Source organism: Martes martes (genome assembly GCF_963455335.1).
Source record: "Martes martes genome assembly, chromosome: 17".
Lineage (NCBI taxonomy): Eukaryota > Metazoa > Chordata > Mammalia > Carnivora > Mustelidae > Martes > Martes martes.
Genome location: NC_137905.1, coordinates 13,258,396 through 13,278,869, shown reverse-complemented (window position 1 = coordinate 13,278,869; position 20,474 = coordinate 13,258,396). Strand labels below are relative to the sequence as shown.

The following is a 20,474-nucleotide window of genomic DNA, read 5'->3' as shown; positions in this document are numbered from 1 at the left end:
GAGCCGTGGGCTTCTCTATCAAGGGTTCAAGGGCAGGAAGGGTGGCCTCCCGGCTCAGACCACCTCCCCTACCTCCCAGTAGCACCTTTTCCTCCAGCACCAACACGACTCAGCCCGGCCCCCAGGGTCTTCCCAGCAGGACTCGTGTCCCAGGCGCCTCCAGCATGGGGCTCCCACCCCTGCCATCTGACCCGTATTCTGGGGGTGTCTCTGCCACGTGGGATAGAAGGTGGAACGTCTTTTCTGGGGCACAAACCTGGACCTCGTCTGTAAGTCAGAGACCTCTCCTGGCATAATCTGAAAGCGCCTCAGCCAGAACCAGACCCTTCACAGGCTGCCTCCCCCATGCAGTGTTCAAACCGTCCTGAGTCCCCTGCGGTCCCTCCCATAAGCCAAGTTCCGTAGGTGAAGGAATCCGAGCCGCCGCCGTGCCCCTCCTGGCCGCTCATCCTCTATTCCATAAGTGTCCGTCCCTGGACCGGGCCTAGTGGGGTTCCAGACACATTCTGCGTTGGGAAGCATAGGTTAAGAAAGGAGACACACCACAGGCTCCACAAGGTGAAGCTCAGGAGGGTGGGGGACCACACGGAGCTTGAGGGAGGAGACTGTGGGACTAGCAGGGGTGGGGCAGGACAGGGGTCAAAGGCCCTCCCTGGGGTCCTGGTTGGGGACAGCTTGATCAAAGGCCTGAAGGGGGCTGGAGAGGTCCCTGCAGATGGACAGTGGGAAACAGGCTTGGCCAGATTGATAAGAGCACAAGGAAAATGGGCCTGGGTCTGTCAGGGATCAGGTGCAGGAGACAGCTTCTGTCCTGGGGAGCAGGCGGGACCCCTTACATGGCAGAGAGGCCCGTCTGGCCACGTATAAGGCAGGGGGTCAGCTGTCCCTGCTCTGCGCCACTCCTATCTCGGTCCCTAGAGACAGCCCCGAACCTAGAGACAGGTTGGCTCATCCCAACCAGCTGAGACCATTTGGTTTTCTTGGCCACTCCCATCCAGATCCGGTCTGTGCTGGAGGTGTCTGCATGAGCCCCGCCGGGGTGGCTTTGGCCCCCGGGAGCTGGCCGGGCTCATCTGTAAAGAGGAACAGAGAACTGAGTAGATAAAAGACCCTTTCTTCCTCTCCCCCATCATGCTGCAGCCCTCCCGCCATCCCTTTCCACCAGCTCCCAGCAAGACCCAGAAAAACAAGTCCTCGTGCCTCCTCCCACCCTCTACCCCCCACCCCAACGAGACTTTTAAACGTATCAGCGGCATCGACTGCATTAAACACACTGAATTTTTAAGGCGTGAGTTGGCAGGGTTACCGTGGTTGCCTCTGCCCTGAGGGGCACACTGCTGAGGACTGATTGAAAGAAATAGAACAGATTTACAGTTTTCATACTTGGGAAGCAGGGAGCTGGAAGAGAAGAGGAGTGTGGGGCGGGGTGGGACGGGGAGAAGTGGGGGCAGTGAGGCTCTGGAGCTTTCTGAACTACAGATGGGAGGCCGCTGCTGCCTCCCGGTTCTAATGTTACCCTGACCTGAAAGCTGCTTTCTCTTTAAATGCCTAAAGGATCCCAGCTGTCCCCCGGGGGCAGAGCCAAGGCCAAGGCCAGAGGGCCCTTTCCAGTGGGAATGGTGGCGGTGACTCTGGGCCCTGTGTTTTCTGTACCTGACATAAGGCTGCAGTTGGGAGTTATAGTTGTGAGATCCAGGCATCTGCTAGGATAGCCCGTGTCCCCTTGGCCTCAGACCACTGATGTGGACTCCAGCCAGGAGCCAAAATAGAGAAGTGAGGGCCTGAACCTCAGTACATGGTGTTGGCCTCGTCAGTTCACAGGCGCTGGGGATAGAGATGAAGGAAGTGAGCCCAGCTAGAGGAAGAGGGGAGGGCTCTGAGCAGAAATGACTTGGCCCTGCTGCCAAGGACACCTGCACCAGAGGTGCCTGAGACTTGTCCCTCAGCCCGATGGTTCTGACCCTGAGGCCGCCTTGCAGAGGGCCATGGGGTCTACCCCGCCGGAGCTTTCCTCCAAGGCAGCATCCAATTCTAGCCTCAGCAAGGGAGCTACATCCGGGCCTGCGTGCCCAGTGGCCCTCCAGACCCCAGCCAACAGTGTTTTCCACCCCAGAGCTGATCCTCCCTTCCCCAGGCCGCCCACTGGAGAGCCGAGCCGCAAGTCGGGTCCAGCACGGCCTGGTGAGGCTGGAGGCCTGGACCCGCCTGGGCAGGATCCGGGATGCCAGGGGGCCCCGAGGCCACAGCGCGGAAGTGGAGGTATGGGGCAGGGCAGCATGGGCAGGCGGGTTAGGAGCCGCAAGCGGACCTTCCTGTGTGTCTGTGGGAAGCTGGTTACTGGGCCCCGCCCAGCAGGAGGTGCCGGATGGAATCGACCATGGGGCCACCTCCTGTGTGACACTAATGGCTCAGTTCCTCTGGGTCTGGACGGCCCTGGAGGCCTCGTCCCCTTGATCGCATGGAAGACTCGGGGTGGGGGTGGGGGTGGGAGTTCCCAGGGCACTTGGCCCCGAGGGGCAAGAGCACTAAAGCAGGAAGCAGGAAGGGAGCGTTAGCAGCTGGGGGAGGCTGGGGGCGGGAGGTGGGTTCCCCGGCTTCTCTCTCAACACTGGCATCACCTTCTGCTCACGTGTGCTGTTAGCCCAAGTCTCTCTGCACCGGGCCAGCTGTTCATGGCTTGTGCTGGTGGCTTTCCCGCCAACTTGGGATAGTCAAGAATGGGAAAGGCCTCCATCTCCCCTTAAACTTCTCTTGAATCCATCTGGGGCCCTTCTCACATCCCTGCCTAGTAGCCTTGGGCCGAGCGGCTAGCAGGGCCGGCCCAGCACCTGAGAGCCAACACCATTGGGCCACCAGGTAAGGGAGGTGCTCCGGGGCCCTCCAGGCTGAGCGCTCACTCCAGGCACCCCCTCCAAGGGTCAGACACACCATCTGCTTCTGCCTTTCGTCTCTCTTTAAAAAGCCAGGCTTGGGGCACCTGCATAACTCAGTGGGTTAAAGCCTCTGCTTTTGGCTCAGGTCATCATCCCAGGGTGCTGGGATCGAGCCCCGCATGGGGCTCTCTGCTCCACAGGGAGCCTGCTTCACCCTCTCCCTCTCTGCCTGCCTCTCTGCCTACTTGTGATCTCTGCCTGTCAAATAAATAAAAAAAAAAAAACTTTTAAAAATAAAAATTGAAAAGAAAAAGAAAAAGCCAGGCTTGTGGAAAGAGAGGGGGTAGGGGAGTGGAAGGCGGCAGCCAGTGTAGACTAGCTCACTGCACTTCCCGGGCCAGCCCTCAGCTCTGGGCTCAGTGTCAGAACAGTCGGGGCGGGGTTGTGGGGGCATCAGCATGCCCTTACTTGGGGATGGGAGCTGGAGGAGAGCCCCAGGAGAGAACCAGCATAAGCATCTTGCAAATGGCCCAGGGGCCTGGGAAGCATCAGCTGACCGTGAAGGAGGTGTGGAGGGGCTGCAGTTTCTGACCTTGGCAGCTTTGCTGGTCTTGTTTCCAGAGGGCACAGGGAAGTGGGGTCATGGGAAGAAGTGTGACATCTTCCCCAAAGCCACATGGCATGGTTCAGACTCCCCCAGCACAGCATGGCAGGGAGGCGGAGTGCTTCCTTCTGAGAAAGGTACATGTCCATGCTGAGGACTCGACCCTCCTGGGCCCACACCCCAGTATGGGGTCCCTGCTCCTGCAGACCAGCCTGGCCCAGGGAAGGAGCCCCCTCTCCAGCCTTGCCCTTCCCCAGGCCCTGGGGTTCATCTGTCCTGAAAGGAACTGCTCACCCGCTTTTTACCACCAAACAGGCTTCCTCAGTGCTGACCCCTGTCCTTCATGCCCTGCCAGGCCCTGGGGGTAGGAGGCAGGGCTGGCCCGTTGGAGAGAGGCATCTGGAGGCAGAAGCAGCCCACACTCACACACGCAGAGGTGACGGCCTCTTCTTTCCTGTTCTGCACGTGGCCCTCGAGGGGGAAGGGGGTGCAAAGCCGCTGGGTCTTACCCTCCAAACCAAGGCTTGGCCTGGCCTGAGTTGGTGACCTGTCCTGGCCCGTAGAGGAAGAGCAACATGTGGCCCCTTTCCCACTGCCAGGACAGGGGAAGGACAGTAACGGGCCCCCTGTTGGCCTAGTAGGGGCCAGCCTGTGCCATGCCTGTCTCCCCTGCAGCAGGCAGCTGCTGCTGCCTCACGCGGGGTTCTCCCGTCCGGCCTGGGCCACAGGGCCTCAGGGTGAGACTGGCCCGTCTCGAGCCACCTGCAAGGCTGGTCGATGCCCTCCTCCTCCTCCCTGCTCTGGCCCACAGGTGGCCAGAAGCAGGGGCTGTGGGTGGCTGCCAGGCAGGGGCTCAGGAGCACACCTTCCACTCTGGGCCACCACTGAGGCCACTGGCCATTCAGGGCCGGAGTCTGGTGAACGAGGATGCTTAGCCAGTGTTAGTGGTTGAAGAGGCAGTGACACAAAACTCGTGCCAGCCTGGCAAGTGTGGTGTGGCCATTTCCAGGCGGCCCCTCTCCAGAGTGCCTTCCCCTGGCCCTGCTGTAGACCTTGGTCTTTTGAAGTTACCCCCAAGAAGGCACCTCTGTGGAGAGGCAGTGTCCTCTCAATCCATTAGAGAAAGTGGGGGTCCCTGTCTTGGGTCAGGCCCCAGGCAGGTTGCTCCCCTGAGAGGGACCAAAGAGAACTGTTCCTTCCCTGGCATGAACCCAGACCCAGAAGCAGGGCACCAGCTGCACAGGCAAACAGCAGGGGGCTGGAGGAGGGGGAGGCAAAGCCCATCCACAGGGCTCTGGCCTGAGGTGAGAGGCTGCATCCCAGAGACCCAGAGACCCCCTCAGGCCACATGCGTGTGGACCCCCAGCCCTGAGGTTGTGCCCTCCCAGACCTCCTGGAGGTTTCCTCCTGCCTAATCCCTCTGCCTTGTCCCCAGGTGTTCTCCAAGCTGCTGTCTCATGATGAATGGTACTTTAATATGAGTATTAAAAAATACGGGCAAATGTTTAATGCTTGCAAGCCATGTTCATGACCACTGCCATGCCTGAGAGCCGGGCAGGCCGCCCAAGCAGGGCTCAGCAGAAGTGATGACACCGCAGCCCCGCGAGGCCGCCATCTGCCAGGCTCCCGCGGGGCGCCGACAGGCCCCAGGGAGGCGGAGTAGGAGCAGGAACCGGGTTCTGGAAGGGGACTCTTCTGGGTCTGGATCCTCCCCGCTCCCCCGGTCAGCGGTGTGCCTGGCAGCGTGGTGTGCGGACTTGGCTCAACGCCCTGGGAGGACCCTGGGGCTGGGCCTCTGGAGACTCGGAGGCCCCCTGGGCAGGCCGTTTCACGGGCTTGGGGTTGAAGTGAAAAATGGGTCCCTCCCTCCCCACCGCCCACCTTCCTATTCAAGGAAGAGGAATCAGCGTCCTGGTCAAGTACTCAGAGCCCTCCAGGCCACGGCCCGGTTGACCTACCCAGATTACTCTTCTCCTTCCCCCTAAGATGCCTATCACCCAGCAAGCCCACAGAGACCTGGGCTGCTCTACTTCCCGTCAGCCCTTGCCCATCCCGCGAGGACGTGCTTGGCGTGTGGTAAGAGCTCCCAGTGAGCAGCTAATACTTCATTGTTCCTGCCTTCTGGAGGCTTCGTGACCCAGCAGGCTGGGAATTTCCTTCTTCCCAAACCTTGGGTGACCTTGGAATGGGATGGAAGAGGCTGGATGAGAGGAGACGAGGTGTAGCCCCTGCCTCCGAGGGTGGCCCGGCCGCAGGGGTGGGGGGCGAAACAGCCCCTCCAGGCTCTGCCCAGCAGCCTCCTGGGGCGGGGAGACCGCCCTGCTGAAGCAAACATCCAGAGCACAGTGGGGTCTGAGACTTGCTGGAGGCCATGCCCCCCACCGCCACTCCTCTCTGAGGAGCCCCTTCCTGGCTTCTCCCTCTTTCCCTCTCCCGCTGGTTTAACTAGCGGAGCTTCAGGGCGGCTCCTCAGGGTGCTGTGACATTGCTGTGTCCTGCCAGCGTGTGTTCAGGGGTCTCCTGAGCCAAGCCCCGGGCAGGGCAGCCAGGCCCTGAGTGATGAGGGGGGAAACATAACATCCGGGAAGCCACCCTCTGCAGAGTAAAGGAGGTGAGTGAAGGAGGAACCCTAAGAGCTGAGTTGGAGAGAAATGACCAGAAGATGCAAGATCCTAGAGGTGTGGTGAGGAGTTGGGATTTGTTCAGATCCCGTGGGAAACTGCTGGGGGGTGGCATGCTCTGACTGGCACTTTTCAGGGCTTGCCCCAGTGGGCGGTCCTCTGAGGGTGGATTGTAGGGATGAGAGAAGCAGCAGGGAGACCAGTGAGGAGACAGCTTGGAATTGACCGCAAGAGATGGCCAACACTTGCCAGGCTGGCGGGTGCACTGGACAGAGAAGCCAGGGGTTCAAGAGCGACTCCTTCCTTGGGCAGAGCAGCAGGGACACTGCTTCCTGAGATAGGAAGGCAGGGAGCCGGAGTGTGGTGCGTGGCCCTGCCAAATTTGAAATGCCTGTTGGGCAGCCATTTGGGATGGCTTTGAAAACATGGGACCAGGCGTGACCGCCGAGAGATGCAGACGAGAGAGAGAGAGGGAGAGCACGCGTGTGCTGGGCCACCACAACACGAGAGGAGAAGCAGTCACTGAAGGAGGGAAAGGCCAGGATGGTGTGCTCTCACTGGTGATGAGAGAAGAGCATTTCTAGAAAATGCTAGAAATTTCTAGAAGGCCCATGACCTTCTGTAGCGCCATCAGTGTTCCGGGTTCTGAGGGACGCCAGGAGGCCTTGGCACCCGCCTGTCCTCACCACCACCATCCCCTTTGCTTACCCCTCCACGCTTCTCCAGCTGTCCTCATGTGAATGCCCCACCCCCGCCCTCTGGCTGCTACAGGTCCCCATGCCCCGTGGTCCCCGGAGAGTGATGCCTTGGCAGAGCCTCAGCTGTTGGCCTCTGTCATGGAGACGGCAGCAGCTGCAGGCGACGGGCATTTGTGACCATTTGTCAGAATTCTCCCCTTCCTCCCTGGCCTGCCCTTCTGGAACATTTCTATCCCACGGCCCTGGAGACAGAGCTCATCCAGGGGTGGGAGGCCCAGGAGGGGACAGAAAGTACTGTCTGTGCTCTGCAGAAGAGCCAAGCTTCTTCCTATGAGCTGGCTGTCACCCCCACCTGTGGTACCACTGGGGTACCCAAGTAGGGTCCCGTTAACCAAGTACTGTGCAGCTCTCTTCTGAGTGTCTCCCATCTTGCATGGGGGTATTACCCCCAAGTAGGAGGTGAAGAAATTGTGGCACAGAGACACTGGGGTCACACAACTGGTTGGAAGTGCCAAGCTCTGGGGGCACACAGGTGAGCAGGGGTGCCACCCAGGCGATGGCAAAGCCCCTCCCATGCCACTATCCAGCCCCACCCCCCGCCCCAACAGCTTGTTTCCACTTCTCTGGTGCTTTCTTCCCCAAGGCTGCTAGTTCCAGCTGGGCCTGGGCTGGAGACGGCCTGCCCACTGTTTGCGCTTCGTGGTTTGGCCTCTCTATTACCAAATGCTCTGGGATTTTTCTGGAGCCGGGGGTGGGGAGGAATCTTCTGCTGTCTGGCCCCAAGGCATGGCTGGTATTCAGAGGGAAGCAGGAAACCAGAGCCTGATAAATGCAGAGCTTAGTGTGAGTTCAGTGACCTGGGATGGCTGTGTGTCCAGCATCTTGGCTGCAAATGTGACTCGTGTTGTCGGGTTCATGTAGACTTTGAGGCAGGCCCCAGACCTTTGTACCCACAGGCCCATGTTTGGGTCTGTGTACTTGCTGGGAGCAGAGGCAAGGAGTCAGGCGGACATACGTGCACCCTGGACGGGGCACAGGGCAGGTTAGGGAGTGGATGCGGAGCGCAGTCGGTAGCTCAGTGGCCATGCTCCCAACAGAAAGGCCCACTCGTCCCCTCGAGGCCCGGCCTCCGTGGGCGCCACGGCAAAGAAGGGAGCTGGAGCAGGCTTCCTCCGAGCCTGTCCTTGAGACCTGCCTCCTACTGTTGACATCATCTTGGCCCAGGGACCCTGGAAAATCTGCTTTTCTCCATTCTCTGGATTTCCTGTTTTCCTTTTTATAGAATGGAGACTCCTTTCCACGAAGCATAACCCTAACCCTGCAGGACTTCCAAGAGGAGAGATGGGGGGAAGGACAAGTGGCCCTAACTCATTCTGTGACCTCGGTCAAGTCATTTTGCCTCCCTGCACCCAAGTTTCCCTTATGTGAACAGCAGAGATAAAACTCAGGGTTGTCATAGGACCCGTCCATCTCACAAGCACCCACTGAGCCCTGCAGCGGGCAGGCACCATGCACTCCGGGCGGGGGGTGGGGGTGGGGTCGCACCTGTGAACAACACAGATAGGTTCCTGAGCCCAGGGGGGCCCGCAGAGGACAGCGCATCGATGACCAGTACGTGGGTTACTTGTCGCATGAAGGTCATCTCTATCCAAAAAAGTAAAGGCGGGAAGGGGTAGGGAGTACCTCAGCACATGGGGGGCATTGCTGTGACATGTGGGAGGTCTGGAAGGTAATGTGGGGCCTCTGCAGCAACAGTGGTAGGAGAGGCCTATGGTTCCTCTTAGAATTCCCTCTTGGGGGCAGGGGCAGGGGACGGAGGTCAGTCCAGCCTGTGGGGCTCCAGAGTTGCTGGGTCAGAGTGAGCAGGGCTGGGAGGCATGGAGCCAGGCCCCCTGTGAGCCGCACCCCACCCTTCCCCACAGGCCTGAGAGCTGGGGTCCCAGGCCAAACGCAGGAAAGAGCGGGTTTCGTCAGGATGCTACAAGACCAGGGAGAGGCTCCCTAGGTTAAGCCCAGAGGTTTCTGTAACCTCTCCTTGGCCTGTTTTCCAGGCAGCTCTGCCTCCTGCTGAATGCAGAGAACATCTTTCACTCGATGGCAGACATCCTGCTCCGAGAGGAGGACCTCAAGTTTGCCTCAACCATGGTCCATACCCTCAACACCATCCTGCTCACCTCCACGGAGCTTTTCCAGCTGAGAAACCAGCTCAAGGACCTGAAGACTCTGGTACTCTGCGTCCACGGGCTCGGGTCCCGGGTTTGGTCCCGCACGCACACAGGCACACAGCCACGCTAAGCCACCCTCGCCCCAGGGGACTCTCGGGGGGGAGACGGGACAATATCTGAGATCTCCAGGTCCAGTGTGAACTACAGACTCCCTGGCATGCTGCTCAGTGCCAACCGTGGCAGTAAGTCAGAGGCCGTTTCCTTGGAGCCACCTGCTGCAGAGATCTCTGCCCACGAAAGGCTCTGGACTCTGCTCCAGGGTCCGCGTGCCCTCCCTGAGCTGCCAAAGACCATGCATTTTCCCCTTGTTGACACCCCACCCCCTACCCTGCACACCGAGCAGACTGGCTTCTGGGACCCAGTGGCTCACGCCTCCTGGGCCGTGCTACCCTGTGTGAGTCAGGCTCCTGGGTTAAATCATGGCCAAACATCAGGGATCGTTGCTGTCCCTACCCTCCTCCTCAGCCGTGGTCCTTCCCTCGAACAGGGGAACAGATCTGTCTCTAAAGGCCCCCTGTCCTAAGCCAAGGTGTCACAGTGCTGCCTGGCCCAGGCTTTGGATAAGGGCCCAGTGGGGCTGATCAGTGAGAGTGAGGTGAGGGGCTGCTCACTGTTCTGCCAGCCTGCCCTGGGCGACAGTGTCCGGTCAAGGGCTTCGCGTGGCCCCCAAGCAGGGGGCTGGGCTTCGGAGGGCCTCCGGAAGTGGCTGCCACTCTGGGTGTGCTGGTGGCTCCAGCAGTTTCATTCCCTGTTGTGGGCCGTGGTCTCCGCCCCACCTCCTCCCCCAGCTCAGACCCTGTCTCTGCTCCCTCTCAGGGAGTCTCAAGGATGTCCACGCCTGCTTTAGGGCATCACAGGCCAGGAGACTCGGAATGACCAGGCCACACCTCTGCCTTCTTTTTGTGGTTCTTTCCACACACTTGCAGAGGACTGATTGAAGAATTCTCCTCAGGGCAGGGGCTCCCTGCGTGTGGGCTCAGCTCCTGGGCTGGTTCCTGAGTACCAGGCGGGCTGCAGAAGAGGGAGGAGATGTGGCATCTGAGCACGAGACAGGGTGCTGCCGGGGAGACCCCAAGGCCTGAGGAAGCTTCCTCCCAGCCCCACAGGCTCCGGGACCACCGAGTTCCGGGGAGGACAGTTACTGTTCTTTGCCGAGGGCAGGAATGCCGGCGCAGAGGACAGGCTCATGCCCAACCGGGCCCTCACAGCAGCACCACGTGGCTCTGTGGGACTGGGAGTAATGACAGGGTCTGAGGAGGAGCTGTCAGCGTTTCCTTTGTGACGGCTTGTTTCCCAGCTGGGCTGCCAAACACAGCCCTGGGTGCTGAGCTGGCTCCCCAGGACTGCACAAGAGCCCCCGGATCTCAGGCCCCGGGTGGGAAGGAGCCAGGGCTGTGTCGGCTGCTCACACCTCTTCCCCCTCAGGAGAGCCAGAACCTATTCTGCTGCCTCTACCGTTCCTGGTGCCACAACCCCGTCACAACCGTGTCCCTGTGCTTCCTCACCCAGAACTACCGACACGCCTACGACCTCATCCAGAAGTTGTATCCTTCCCGTTCATCCATCCAGGTGGCAGGCCCAGTGGCCATGCTCCTGTCCCGTCACCCCCCTCCCTGCCTCCAGGCCTCGTGACCCCAGGACCTTGGAGGACACGGAGACGGGTGTATTTGAGAGCAAGCTGGGGGCAGCAGACAGGGTCCTCTAGGTCTCGTGGCAGGAGCTGCCCTTGCAGAACCTCGTAAGCCAGGGATCGAGGCTGAGGGGTGCTGATGGGGCCACCTAGGTTTGGGTGCCCCTGGGTGGGGGCAGGGAGAGGCCCCTGGAATGGGGAAGGTGGGTGGACTGCAGTGCGGGGACCTGGGTGAGGCCTGCATGCTTGAGTTCTGGTGTCTGCACCATTGCTAGTGAACTCAAGGACCTTTTGGGGCCACAGAGCCAGAGGGAGCCCAGGTTGGCTGGGACAGCGGGGAGAAGCAGGCCGGGGGAGAGGCCTCAGCCAGAGAGAAGACCTGCAGCTCGCCTTGGGGCCTGGAAAGGCATCTATGGGCAGATTGGTCACAGTTCTTAGAAGGCTGAAGCACACCAGCTTCCTCTGTGAATGCCTGGCGCGTGACCCTGGATTAAAAAGCTGCTTAGGACACAAAATGGGCCTCCTCTCCTGATGGGACTGGGAGCTGGGGGTAAGGAGAGAAGGGCCCTGAGGTACCTCCGCTGAGGGTCGGCGTGGTCTCGCCTCACTCCCCGAGGCTGCCTGCTCTCCGTCCACACCCTAGATTTGCTTTTCTCAGTCATTGGTGTGGCCCAGAGACTGTAGGCCATACGCTTGCGGCAGCCCTGACCTTGGCCCTGCGGACAGGCGTCCACCCAGGCAGGAACCGGGATCTTTCCTGCTCAGCCTCCCCCGGCCCCTCCTCCCAGTCTGCAGGGCTGAGATAAGAGCCTTTCAGAGCCAGGAGGGCACAGAGGAGAGAGCCCCCGTGCAGAACCGGAGTGCCCACGCAGGGGGACCCCTGGGCCCTTTTTCACTTAGAGGGATGGAGAGGCAAAGAGGCAGGTGGACTGGTGGACCTTCATGCTTCAGCAGAGCAGGTTCTGCTTCTGAAGCCAGGGCCCGGGTGAGAAGAACACACGTTCCCAACCCCTGAGTCGCCGCTCTCCGGTGGCCTGCACCCCCACAGAGTCCCCTCCCAGAGACCGGCCATCCCGGCCCAACAGTCAGACTTTCCTTGACCCCCACCCAGCGGAGACCTGGAGGTCACAGTGGATTTCCTCACAGAGGTGGACAAGCTGGTGCAGCTGATCGAGTGCCCCATCTTCACATGTAAGACCCTTCCCTCCGCCGCTCTGCCCTGCCTCAGGGAGGGGGCGGGGAGGGGGCTCCCCCCACTGGCGGAGGTGGGGGGGTCCTCCAATGCCAGAAGAAAAGGCTGGGGATGACAGGGCTGGGGCGTCCAGTCCAGCGGGACCGGGACGAATGGCATCAGGACGAGCGCCTGAAGGTGGGTCTCGCGGACTCAGGCCATCTGAAGGTGAATGACATCCCCGCTGGGGGTCCCGGAGCGGCCGGTTCACAGCTGTTCCCGCGCCCCCTGCAAGCACACTGCCCTGTGCCCCAGCTCTCAGAAGCTGCAGGCATACCCAGGCCCACCTGCAGGGCCTTCTCTGTGCCTGGGAGCCACATCCTCCCCTCTCTGCGTTTGCGTTCGCGGGGAGCAGCTAGGCAGGAGCCGCCAGATGGTCACATTCAGGCTGAATGTGCAGAAGTGGCCGCTGGCCGCTGGCTGGGGCACGCACAGCCCTTGGCATCTCAGCGCACCTGGCGCTTGCTCCCCAGAGAGGGCAGCCCCCAGAATAAAAATCCTGCGCTTGCAGTAAGGTCAGGAAGCAGAGAGGCAGCCCTGCCGGTGGCCTCCCTCCTGTCCTGCTGGTTGCCCCGGCCTTCTGCTCCCTGGCAGCGCCTCGAACCCGCCCAAGCTTCTCCACGTAGCCGGGCACCACAGGGCTAGAGGCCCAGGACAAAGACCCTGTTCCCAGTGGCGTGCAGCCAAGCCTGTCCCACGTGGTCCCCTGGCCTGACATCTCACTTCCCCAAGGGCCTTCTGGAGCAGCCAGGCACGCACACTCTCCTGAGGTCAGGTCCAGCCTGACCCTGGAGAAGCCACGAGCGCCCTCTCACCAGGTCCAGGGCTTTGCGGGGGTGACCGCAGCAGATGCACCCTGCTCCTGCTCAGCTCCGCATCCCACTCCCGGCTTGCCTGGCCCCTCCTGGGGACTGGCTTGGCCCCACAGCCCCAGCTTCCCCAAGACCTGCTACTCAGGTCTCCATGGGCGGCTCCTCCCTGCGGCAAGAAGAGGGTTGGGGTGTGGGGGCTGGGGGCAGCTGGGCCTGGCTGCTCTGGCTCCAGCATCAGCCCAGACCCCTGCACGGCTGCTGGGGTGCCGTGGCCTCTCTGGGTGTTGGCGGCACATTCCCCACCAGCGATGCCTGGGACTGGGCCTTCGAGACACAAGAAGGCAGGAGCCCGTGGTTCTCCCGGAGGGGCTCGGAGGAGGGCGGCGTGGGACTGCTGACTTGGGACAGGTGCTGGGCAGGACCGGGGCGCCACTCCCATCTAGCAGGGTACTGACAGGGCTGGTACCTGAGATGGCTTTCCAGAAGCACCTACCAGACACTCTGGAGCTTGGTGTGTGTTTTGCCACATGCACCAGCGTTCTTCCATCCTGCCCTCCCTTAAAGCTGCCCTAATCCGGGCTTTCTCTCCTGCTCACCCTATTTATAGCTCTCTTGTGTTGGCACGTGCAGAGCAGACCGGGGAATCTGTTACACTCCAGGCCCCGAGCTCCCTCATTACCGGGCTGCAGTGAGGGTAGGGGCTCAGGGCTGAGGCCCTGCGGCAGCACAGGGGTCGTCAGGCCAAGGGCTCGCTCGGCACAGATGGGCAGGAAGAAGGAGGGGAGATGCCCCAAGGACAGGCGAGGTGACCCTGGAGGAGGGGGCGGGCGTGTCTGGCTGTGGGGGAGCCCCCGCTTCCCTCTAAAGCACAGCCTTCCGGCTGGCCGGCTCCCAGGCAGGCCTGGGGCGGTGGCTGAGCCCTGACCTCTCCCCTCTGCCCCGCCGCAGATCTGCGCCTGCAGCTCCTGGACGTGAAGAGCCACCCGCACCTGATCAAGGCCTTGTACGGCCTGCTCATGCTGCTGCCGCAGAGCAGCGCCTTCCAGCTGCTGTCCCGCCGGCTGCAGTGCGTGCCCAACCCCGAGCTGCTCCAGACCGAGTGAGTGCGGCTAGGGACCACTGCCCCCCACCCCGCCCCCAGAGGAGGCCGGCCAGAGGAGTCAGAACCACACACGCCGGGCACCGTGGAGACCGGCCACCCCACTGCCACCAGCCCTTGGGCCTCTCGGGGCCCCAGGCGGAGGGGCTCCGGGAGGGTTTACAAGGTGGTACAGGCTAACGATACCTTCTCCACACAGTCAGGGTTGAGTTAGTCAAAAAATAAGAGAGCATGCCAGAGTCACCCAGACGGATGCCCCTAGAGGGAAGCCGCTTGCAGGACGAGGGAGAGGGAGTTCAGTTCACATCCTAGGCTAGAGATAAGTGCCCAGTCCCATGCAGACAGGCGTGAGAGTCCGGCCTTGGGTGGCCCTCTTCTCGGTCTAAGGCAGAGGCTCCAGCCTGGGCCTCAGAGAGACCCCAGCCTCGCTGCGACCTTCCGAAGCCTATCCTGGATGGCACGGGAGGCAGGCTGCACCCGAAGCTACCCCGCTCCGGTCCTGCCCATGGGAAGAGCAGGTCCTGGGCACACCGCCACCACAAGTCCCAGCATGGCCGCCTCCAGGCAGGAGGGCTATGGCCCCGGGGGGGCGGGGGGGGGGCGCTGTCCAGCCCGGCTCTCACCCCAAACCCACGGCTGGCCCGGCCCCCAGAGCCTGCGGGGCTGTGTCTATATTTGGTAACCCTTGCAGGCTCTGCCTCATCCACAGGCATCTGGCATCCGAGATGGAAAATTTCACTTGTCAGGTCGCCATGGAAACCAGCAGAGCCACTGAGGAGATTTACGCTGAATGGAGCGCATGCAGCTTGCATCAGATGCCCTGGGTGTCTAGAGTTCCCTCCCAGGCTGTTAGAGCCACTTGGCAGGCCTGGCACCTCGCTCTCATGAAGGGCCTCGGGCTTCAGCCCCTGGGACTGATGTGGGCAGCCTTGGAATGGGCAGCCTAACACTCAGGGCCCCGGACCCAAGCCCCTGTGCCCTCTGTGGTACTGGCTTTGGGCTCCCACCACCCCTGCGGTCTGGCTTGGCCTCTGTCCAGAGGCTGGCTGCAGACCACCTGACAGGCTGACTACCTAGGCCAGCTGGAGGGGCTTGAGCCCCCAGCGGGTGTGCCGCCACCCCCCACCCCGGCCAAGGCCCAGCTCCTGCCTACCCCACCCACTTTCCCAGATAGCGGTGCTCCGGAAGGCAGAGCTGGGCACAGTCCCGGCTGCTCCTAGTGATGCCTGAGTGATCCCCAGGGAGCAGGGAGTTGCGGTCCCCATTGGATGCCCCTGGTCGGAATACCTCTAGCTCCTGGGACTCGGGCCCTGAAGCCACACCGTAGCGTCCCTAGCCTGGCCTCTGCACCACCCTTTCTACTGTCCAGTGGGTGTTAGGGTCACCTGGCAGGCACTTAGGAGGAAAGGTGCAGCTGGCGAGGAGGGGAGGAGGAGGCAGGAAGGGCTGCTTCCTGTGACCTTTGGTTCTGGTCCCCACCCCCAACCAGCCCGCCTTCCAGACCCTGCACTGCTGAGGGCCATATGCCTATCAGCGCTCTGCCCACGACATCTTGTGGGGGCTGGGGATGTAAAGCTCACGGTAGTAGGAGCCCTCACGGCATGGCATGCTCCAGGCCTGGGTACAAGTTTGCAGAGGGAGGGAAGCTGGGGAAAAAGGATTCTCCCTAAGCCTCCCATGGTCAGAGTCAAGGGAGTCTTGGGCCAAGGGTTTGAGACCTCTGGGTTCTCAGGTCAGTGGGCAGGTCACAGGCTTGGACTAGGATCTAAGTTGGTTTTTGTTGTTGTTGTTGTTTTTAATTTAACAGAGAGAGATCACAAGTAGGCAGAGAGCCAGGCGGGGGTTGGGGGGTGGGTAGCAGGCTCCCCGTTGAGCAGAGAGCCCGATGTGGGGCTCGATCCCAGGACCCTGAGATCATGACCTGAGCCGAAGGCAGAGGCTTAACCCACTGAGCCACCCAGGCGTCCCCTGGACTAGGATCTGATCCAAGCTCTGCTAAAGATTTGCTGTGTGACCTCAGATCCGTCTCTTGGTTCTCGGTTTCTTCATTAGTAAATGAGCATTTGGGTTAAATGGATGCTTGAGGCTCGGCCCAGCCTTCAAGGCCCCAGGTGCCCAGCCTTTCTTCGCAGGGACCCTGGAAGAGTTGGCACAGATACGCGCAAGGAGACATTGGGCGGGGAGAGGGCCCCAAGAACAGCTGGGGGAGGGGTCAGATTGCAGGGTTGGGCACAGAGGGACAGCTCACACCCAGGAGAGGGAGACAGGGACAATCTCAGCCCTGGGAGGGGCAGGCAGCTGGAAGACAGCTTTGGGTTGCCTGACAGGCCTGCAAGCCAGGAACAGCTGGGTTTGGGGGTTCTGTACCCCTCCCCCATCCCTCATTCTGTGTGCTCAAGGCGCCAGCAGGGCTCGGAGACCCTGGCCACGCTCAGGTTTCCAGGCCACTCCCCAGAAACCATCTCAGTGATGCAGGAGGGAACCTCTGAAGCAAAAAAGCTGGTCACAGGTGCATGGGTGGGGGTGGCAGGAGAGAGGGCCAGCTTTGGGTTCTGGAATCCCATCTCTGCTGCTGGTGGGGTGTCCCCCAGCCACTGACTGCCCGCGGGGTGTTGTCAACAGAGCAGGAAGGGCTTGCGCAGCAGCCGTGCCCACTGTGACAGGCAGGGAGAGGAGCCCTGGCCCGCATGCTCAGAGGAGACCTACCCTACCCCCACGGGACACACTCCTCCCCACTACCGCCCCCCCCTCACAGAAAACCTCAGGCCAGGAGGGGTCCAGGGAGGGAGGCCGAGTCACCGAGGGCCCAGGGAGCACAAGGTGTGCCCCACTCCTCCCCACCCCCACACGCTGCCCCAGCCACCTCTGGGCACATCCCCCCGGGTTGGCTGCCACTGCTGGCATCTCCACAGAAACCCTAACCTCAGTCCTACCTCTGGACCTGAAGCCTGGGCTTGCCATTAGGGTCGAGGGGAGCGGCCGGCATACAGACCCCCAGACGCCCAGGCACGTACTGCAGTGTCCCGTCTGGGCGCGTGTTCCCAGGCCCACAGGTCTCCCGCATCTCTGCCTGCGGGGCTGGGGCAGCGCCTGGCCACTCCCTAGAGAGAGCTCTAAGCCTCAGGGTGTCCCTCGGCTTCCCCAGAAGCCCAGGTTACTCTCTCAGGGCGGTGACACCGGGACCGCAGAGCTACTGTGACAGGGAGCCCCCTTCCCCGTTCCCAGGGGAGCTGAATACAGGAGCTGGAGTTCAGAATGCTGCCCGCAGTCTGCCCCCACCAGAGCCACCCGGCTCCTGCTGGTCTTTGTTGAACCGATGTTGCCTGAGGCCCAGGAAAACGGGGGCCACGCCACTGTCTAGGGTGCCTTCAGCAGGAGGGGAACACACCGAGTAGGTAGGGGGCCACCTCCAAGCTCCAGCCCCATCCTGACCACGGGAAGGGTTCCCACCGCCCCTGGTCCTGCCTCAGCAGACAGGTGGGTGGTTAGAGAGGCCTGTCAGGGGCCAAGCTTATTGGGGAGGGTTTCCTCTGGGTGAAGTGCCATCATTTTCCCCCCAAGTAGACTGAGCCGCAGATATACAGGCGGCCTTGAGCTGCTGGGCCCCGGCTGGCCTCGCCTAGAGGACCAGGGTTGTAGCCACGGTGGCCACCCATTAAGCTGGGGCTGGGCACCAGGCTAAGCTCTTCGGTGTCGAATCTGAGGGAACCCTCACACCTACCCCATGGGGTGGCTTCTGTGGCCGTCCCCCTTTACAGAGGAGGAAACTGAGCCACGGGTCCAAGGTCCAGTGGCTACGAAGTGGTCGTATTGCAATTGGATCCTGGCTTATCTAGCTTGTGTGCTCAGCTGTTGTGCCTCAATATTGGGGTCTGTCCATGAACTCAGGGGGCCAAGGAGTCTCATGAACAGCCCACAGCCTTCATGAGACCCCCCCCTTACTAGGGCCACCAGGCCTCAGGAGCTAGAAGCAAATATTTTTCCAGCCCACACAGATCTGTTTCCTAAGCCAAGGAGGCTCAGTTGAGAGAGAAGCAGACTTCCAGGAGATTCTCTGGAGGGGTGCTTATAAACAGTGCAGGGCCCCGGGGGATCTAGTCCCTGGGGCAAGCTGAACAGGGCTATTACCCTGCACAACCCCAGGGAGCATCAGGCACATTGTAGCTGTGCTCTGCACAACCTGTGCAACCGTACAGAGCAGGGGGAGGGGGTGGTAACAACAGGAGTTGTAGGAACCGCCAGCATGCCCGGTGGTGAAACCAGCTCTCCTCCCTCAGGGACAGAAAATGACCACAGGCCTTTGGACCTCAACACTCAAAAATCGATGTCCTGACAAGCTAAAGGCCCAGTAGAGTCTCTTCAGCAGTAGACAATCCCTGTTGTCTGCAGGCCTAGTCCTGCCCCAGAGAAAGGGCCAGGCTGCCTCCTCCCCCTTTTCCCTGGACCCTGTTCCAGGCCCCAGCTGGCTTCCTGGCTGGCTGCTAGCCCTGGCTTTCACCCCAAAGGGAGCCAGTCGTAAACAGGAAATGCTTCCCGATGCGATGCCTGCTCTGGGCCCCATCGCCAGCCCACAGACTGAAGACCATATCCAAGCAGCACTGTTGACTGGTCCCAGCACTTGAGGGGGAGGGGATGTTCACTGGGCTCCCCTGCTTTGGGGCTGACCGTTGGGCAAGGGATCCCGGGCCTGAGGCAGACCTACTCCCCAAGGTTGAGCTCCGTGAGCCTGTGGCCCTGCCCTGACCCCGGCCCTCCTATGCCCGGTGCCACCTGGCCCCCAGCTCCCTACCGGGCTTGCCGAGACTGATGCTGAGCCTTTCTTCTTCCCCAGAGACAGTCCACAAGCAGCCCCCAAGGCGCAGAAAGCGGATTCCCCCAGCATCGACTACGCAGAGCTGCTGCAGCACTTTGAGAAGGTCCAGAAGAAGCACCTGGAAGTTAGGCACCAGCGGAGTGGGCGTGGGGATCACCTGGACCGGAGGGTTGTCCTCTGACGGTCCTGGCATGGAGAAGGGCCCAAGGAGTGGCCCCATGGAGCATTCAGGGTCTTCGGGCCCCCTCCCTGAGGAGCTCAAACACCTGCCTCAAAGGCAGGGCCGGGCCTGGCCACCAGAGCGGGGTAGGGGCACAGAGGCTGGCCACCCAAGCTCCTCACACAGCCCAGCCCTCTGGGCCCCCATTGCTGGCAGCTGCACCCTGGTGCTCAGGCAGCCGGCTTCCCACCGGGGTGCGGCCGAAGCCTCAGACACCACCCATTCTCTGGGACCAGTCTCTTTCTAACATCCTCTTGTAAAAGAGCTTGACCTCTCCAGCCCGCCAGAGCTCTGGCCTCGTGCTGTGTGTGCACACTGGAGTATGCATACCTGTCTGCAGACAGGGACCAGCCCGGAAGTCCGTATCAGTGACACACCCCCTGCCCCAATAAAGAAATGACGGGAAACTCTCAGCCGCACATGCTTGCTCCTTCCCACTGGCACCGGCTCTCTGCCTGCCTGATGCCCACAGCTGCTCCAGGACCATGTTGCCCCAAGGAGTGCTGGCTGCACCTGGAGGCTGGTCACCTGACAGTTCCCTGATGGGTGTGTTCTGGGTCCCACTCTCACCACTGGGACCCACCCCTTCCTGGAGACCACCAAGCACTGGCCTGGCCTGAAACCCTGAGCCCTACCGTCCCAGGCACCTGACTTTTCCACCCAGATTTCCCTGGGGAATGCGGCCACGTCCCCCTTGAACAGGGGAACCAAACCTTAAGTTTCTGAATGAAAGGGTGTGCCCTACAGGCTGCACATCACTGGAAATGGAAGGGCAGGGACTGAGGAAGCATCTCAGGTGCCCACTTTGATTTGGCTAAATAAGCCGCATTAGCCCAGGCGTGGGCCTGAGTCCACCAGATTCCAGCTCTGGGCAGCCTCTGGGTGGCCTAATGAGCACCCAAGTGGTTCTCATGAAGGCACCCGGGGTGGGGGAGAATGAGCTTGTGCCTCTCGGAGAGGGTGGGTTTCCCCGCCTGGAGTCTCCAGGACGAAGGGCAGTACTCGCCCGTCGTCCACGTGAACACGGCGTGCGTCCCTACACACGTGCGTCCAGGCGTCGGAGACTGGGGCCGGCAGCCCACCTCTGCCCCGCTGGTCTGACACCGGCCCCCGCTGCCGAGTAAGCAGATTGCCCCTACCCGGTCACGACACCTCAAAAGCTCATCCTGCCCCCTCCCTTACCCCCCAATGCGAGTGACTTCGGCCCCTCTTGGAAAAACAGCCAAAGAGCTTTTGGAGGACCGTGCGGACTCATCATTGCCTCGGATGGAACGTCCCAAGGCGGGCGACACCCCACGCCCCCCACCCCCGCTGTGTGTCGTGTATTGCGCCCGCGGGACGCCCCCAGAGGAGCCCAGCCCACCGCCCGATCCCTAAAAGCGCCCGAAGACCCCGGCCCTAGATCACAGGCTTGAATGGGGTTCCGAACCCCTTCCGGAGGGGGGGGGCAGACACCCAACTCCCGGGCTCCAGCCGCCAGGCAGCCTCGCGGGCCCCGCCCCAGCACCGCCCCCGGCCCGCGGCGACGCCCGAGCCCGCCGGCCCCGCTCGCCCGGCCAGTCCGGCTGCGCCCGGGCTCGGATTTCAAAGCCGGGCTCCGGCGCTGAATGGGCCTGCGCCCGGCCGGCCTTTCCCACAGCCCCCGCCC

General features: G+C 61.7%; 1 protein-coding gene across 1 annotated transcript in view; it reads left to right on the top strand.

Annotated features, from left to right (window-relative positions):
• Positions 1-19,238, top strand: part of VAC14 (VAC14 component of PIKFYVE complex) — a 100,422-nt gene extending 81,184 nt beyond the window's left edge. The window contains exons 15-19 of the mRNA XM_080828141.1: positions 8,848-9,022; positions 10,447-10,565; positions 11,763-11,842; positions 13,643-13,793; positions 18,625-19,238. Of these exons, the coding sequence (XP_080684267.1) occupies positions 8,848-9,022; positions 10,447-10,565; positions 11,763-11,842; positions 13,643-13,793; positions 18,625-18,787 (688 nt within the window). The 3' untranslated portion in view covers positions 18,788-19,238. The remainder of the gene's footprint in view (positions 1-8,847; positions 9,023-10,446; positions 10,566-11,762; positions 11,843-13,642; positions 13,794-18,624) is intronic.
• Positions 19,239-20,474: the final 1,236 nt, after the last annotated feature.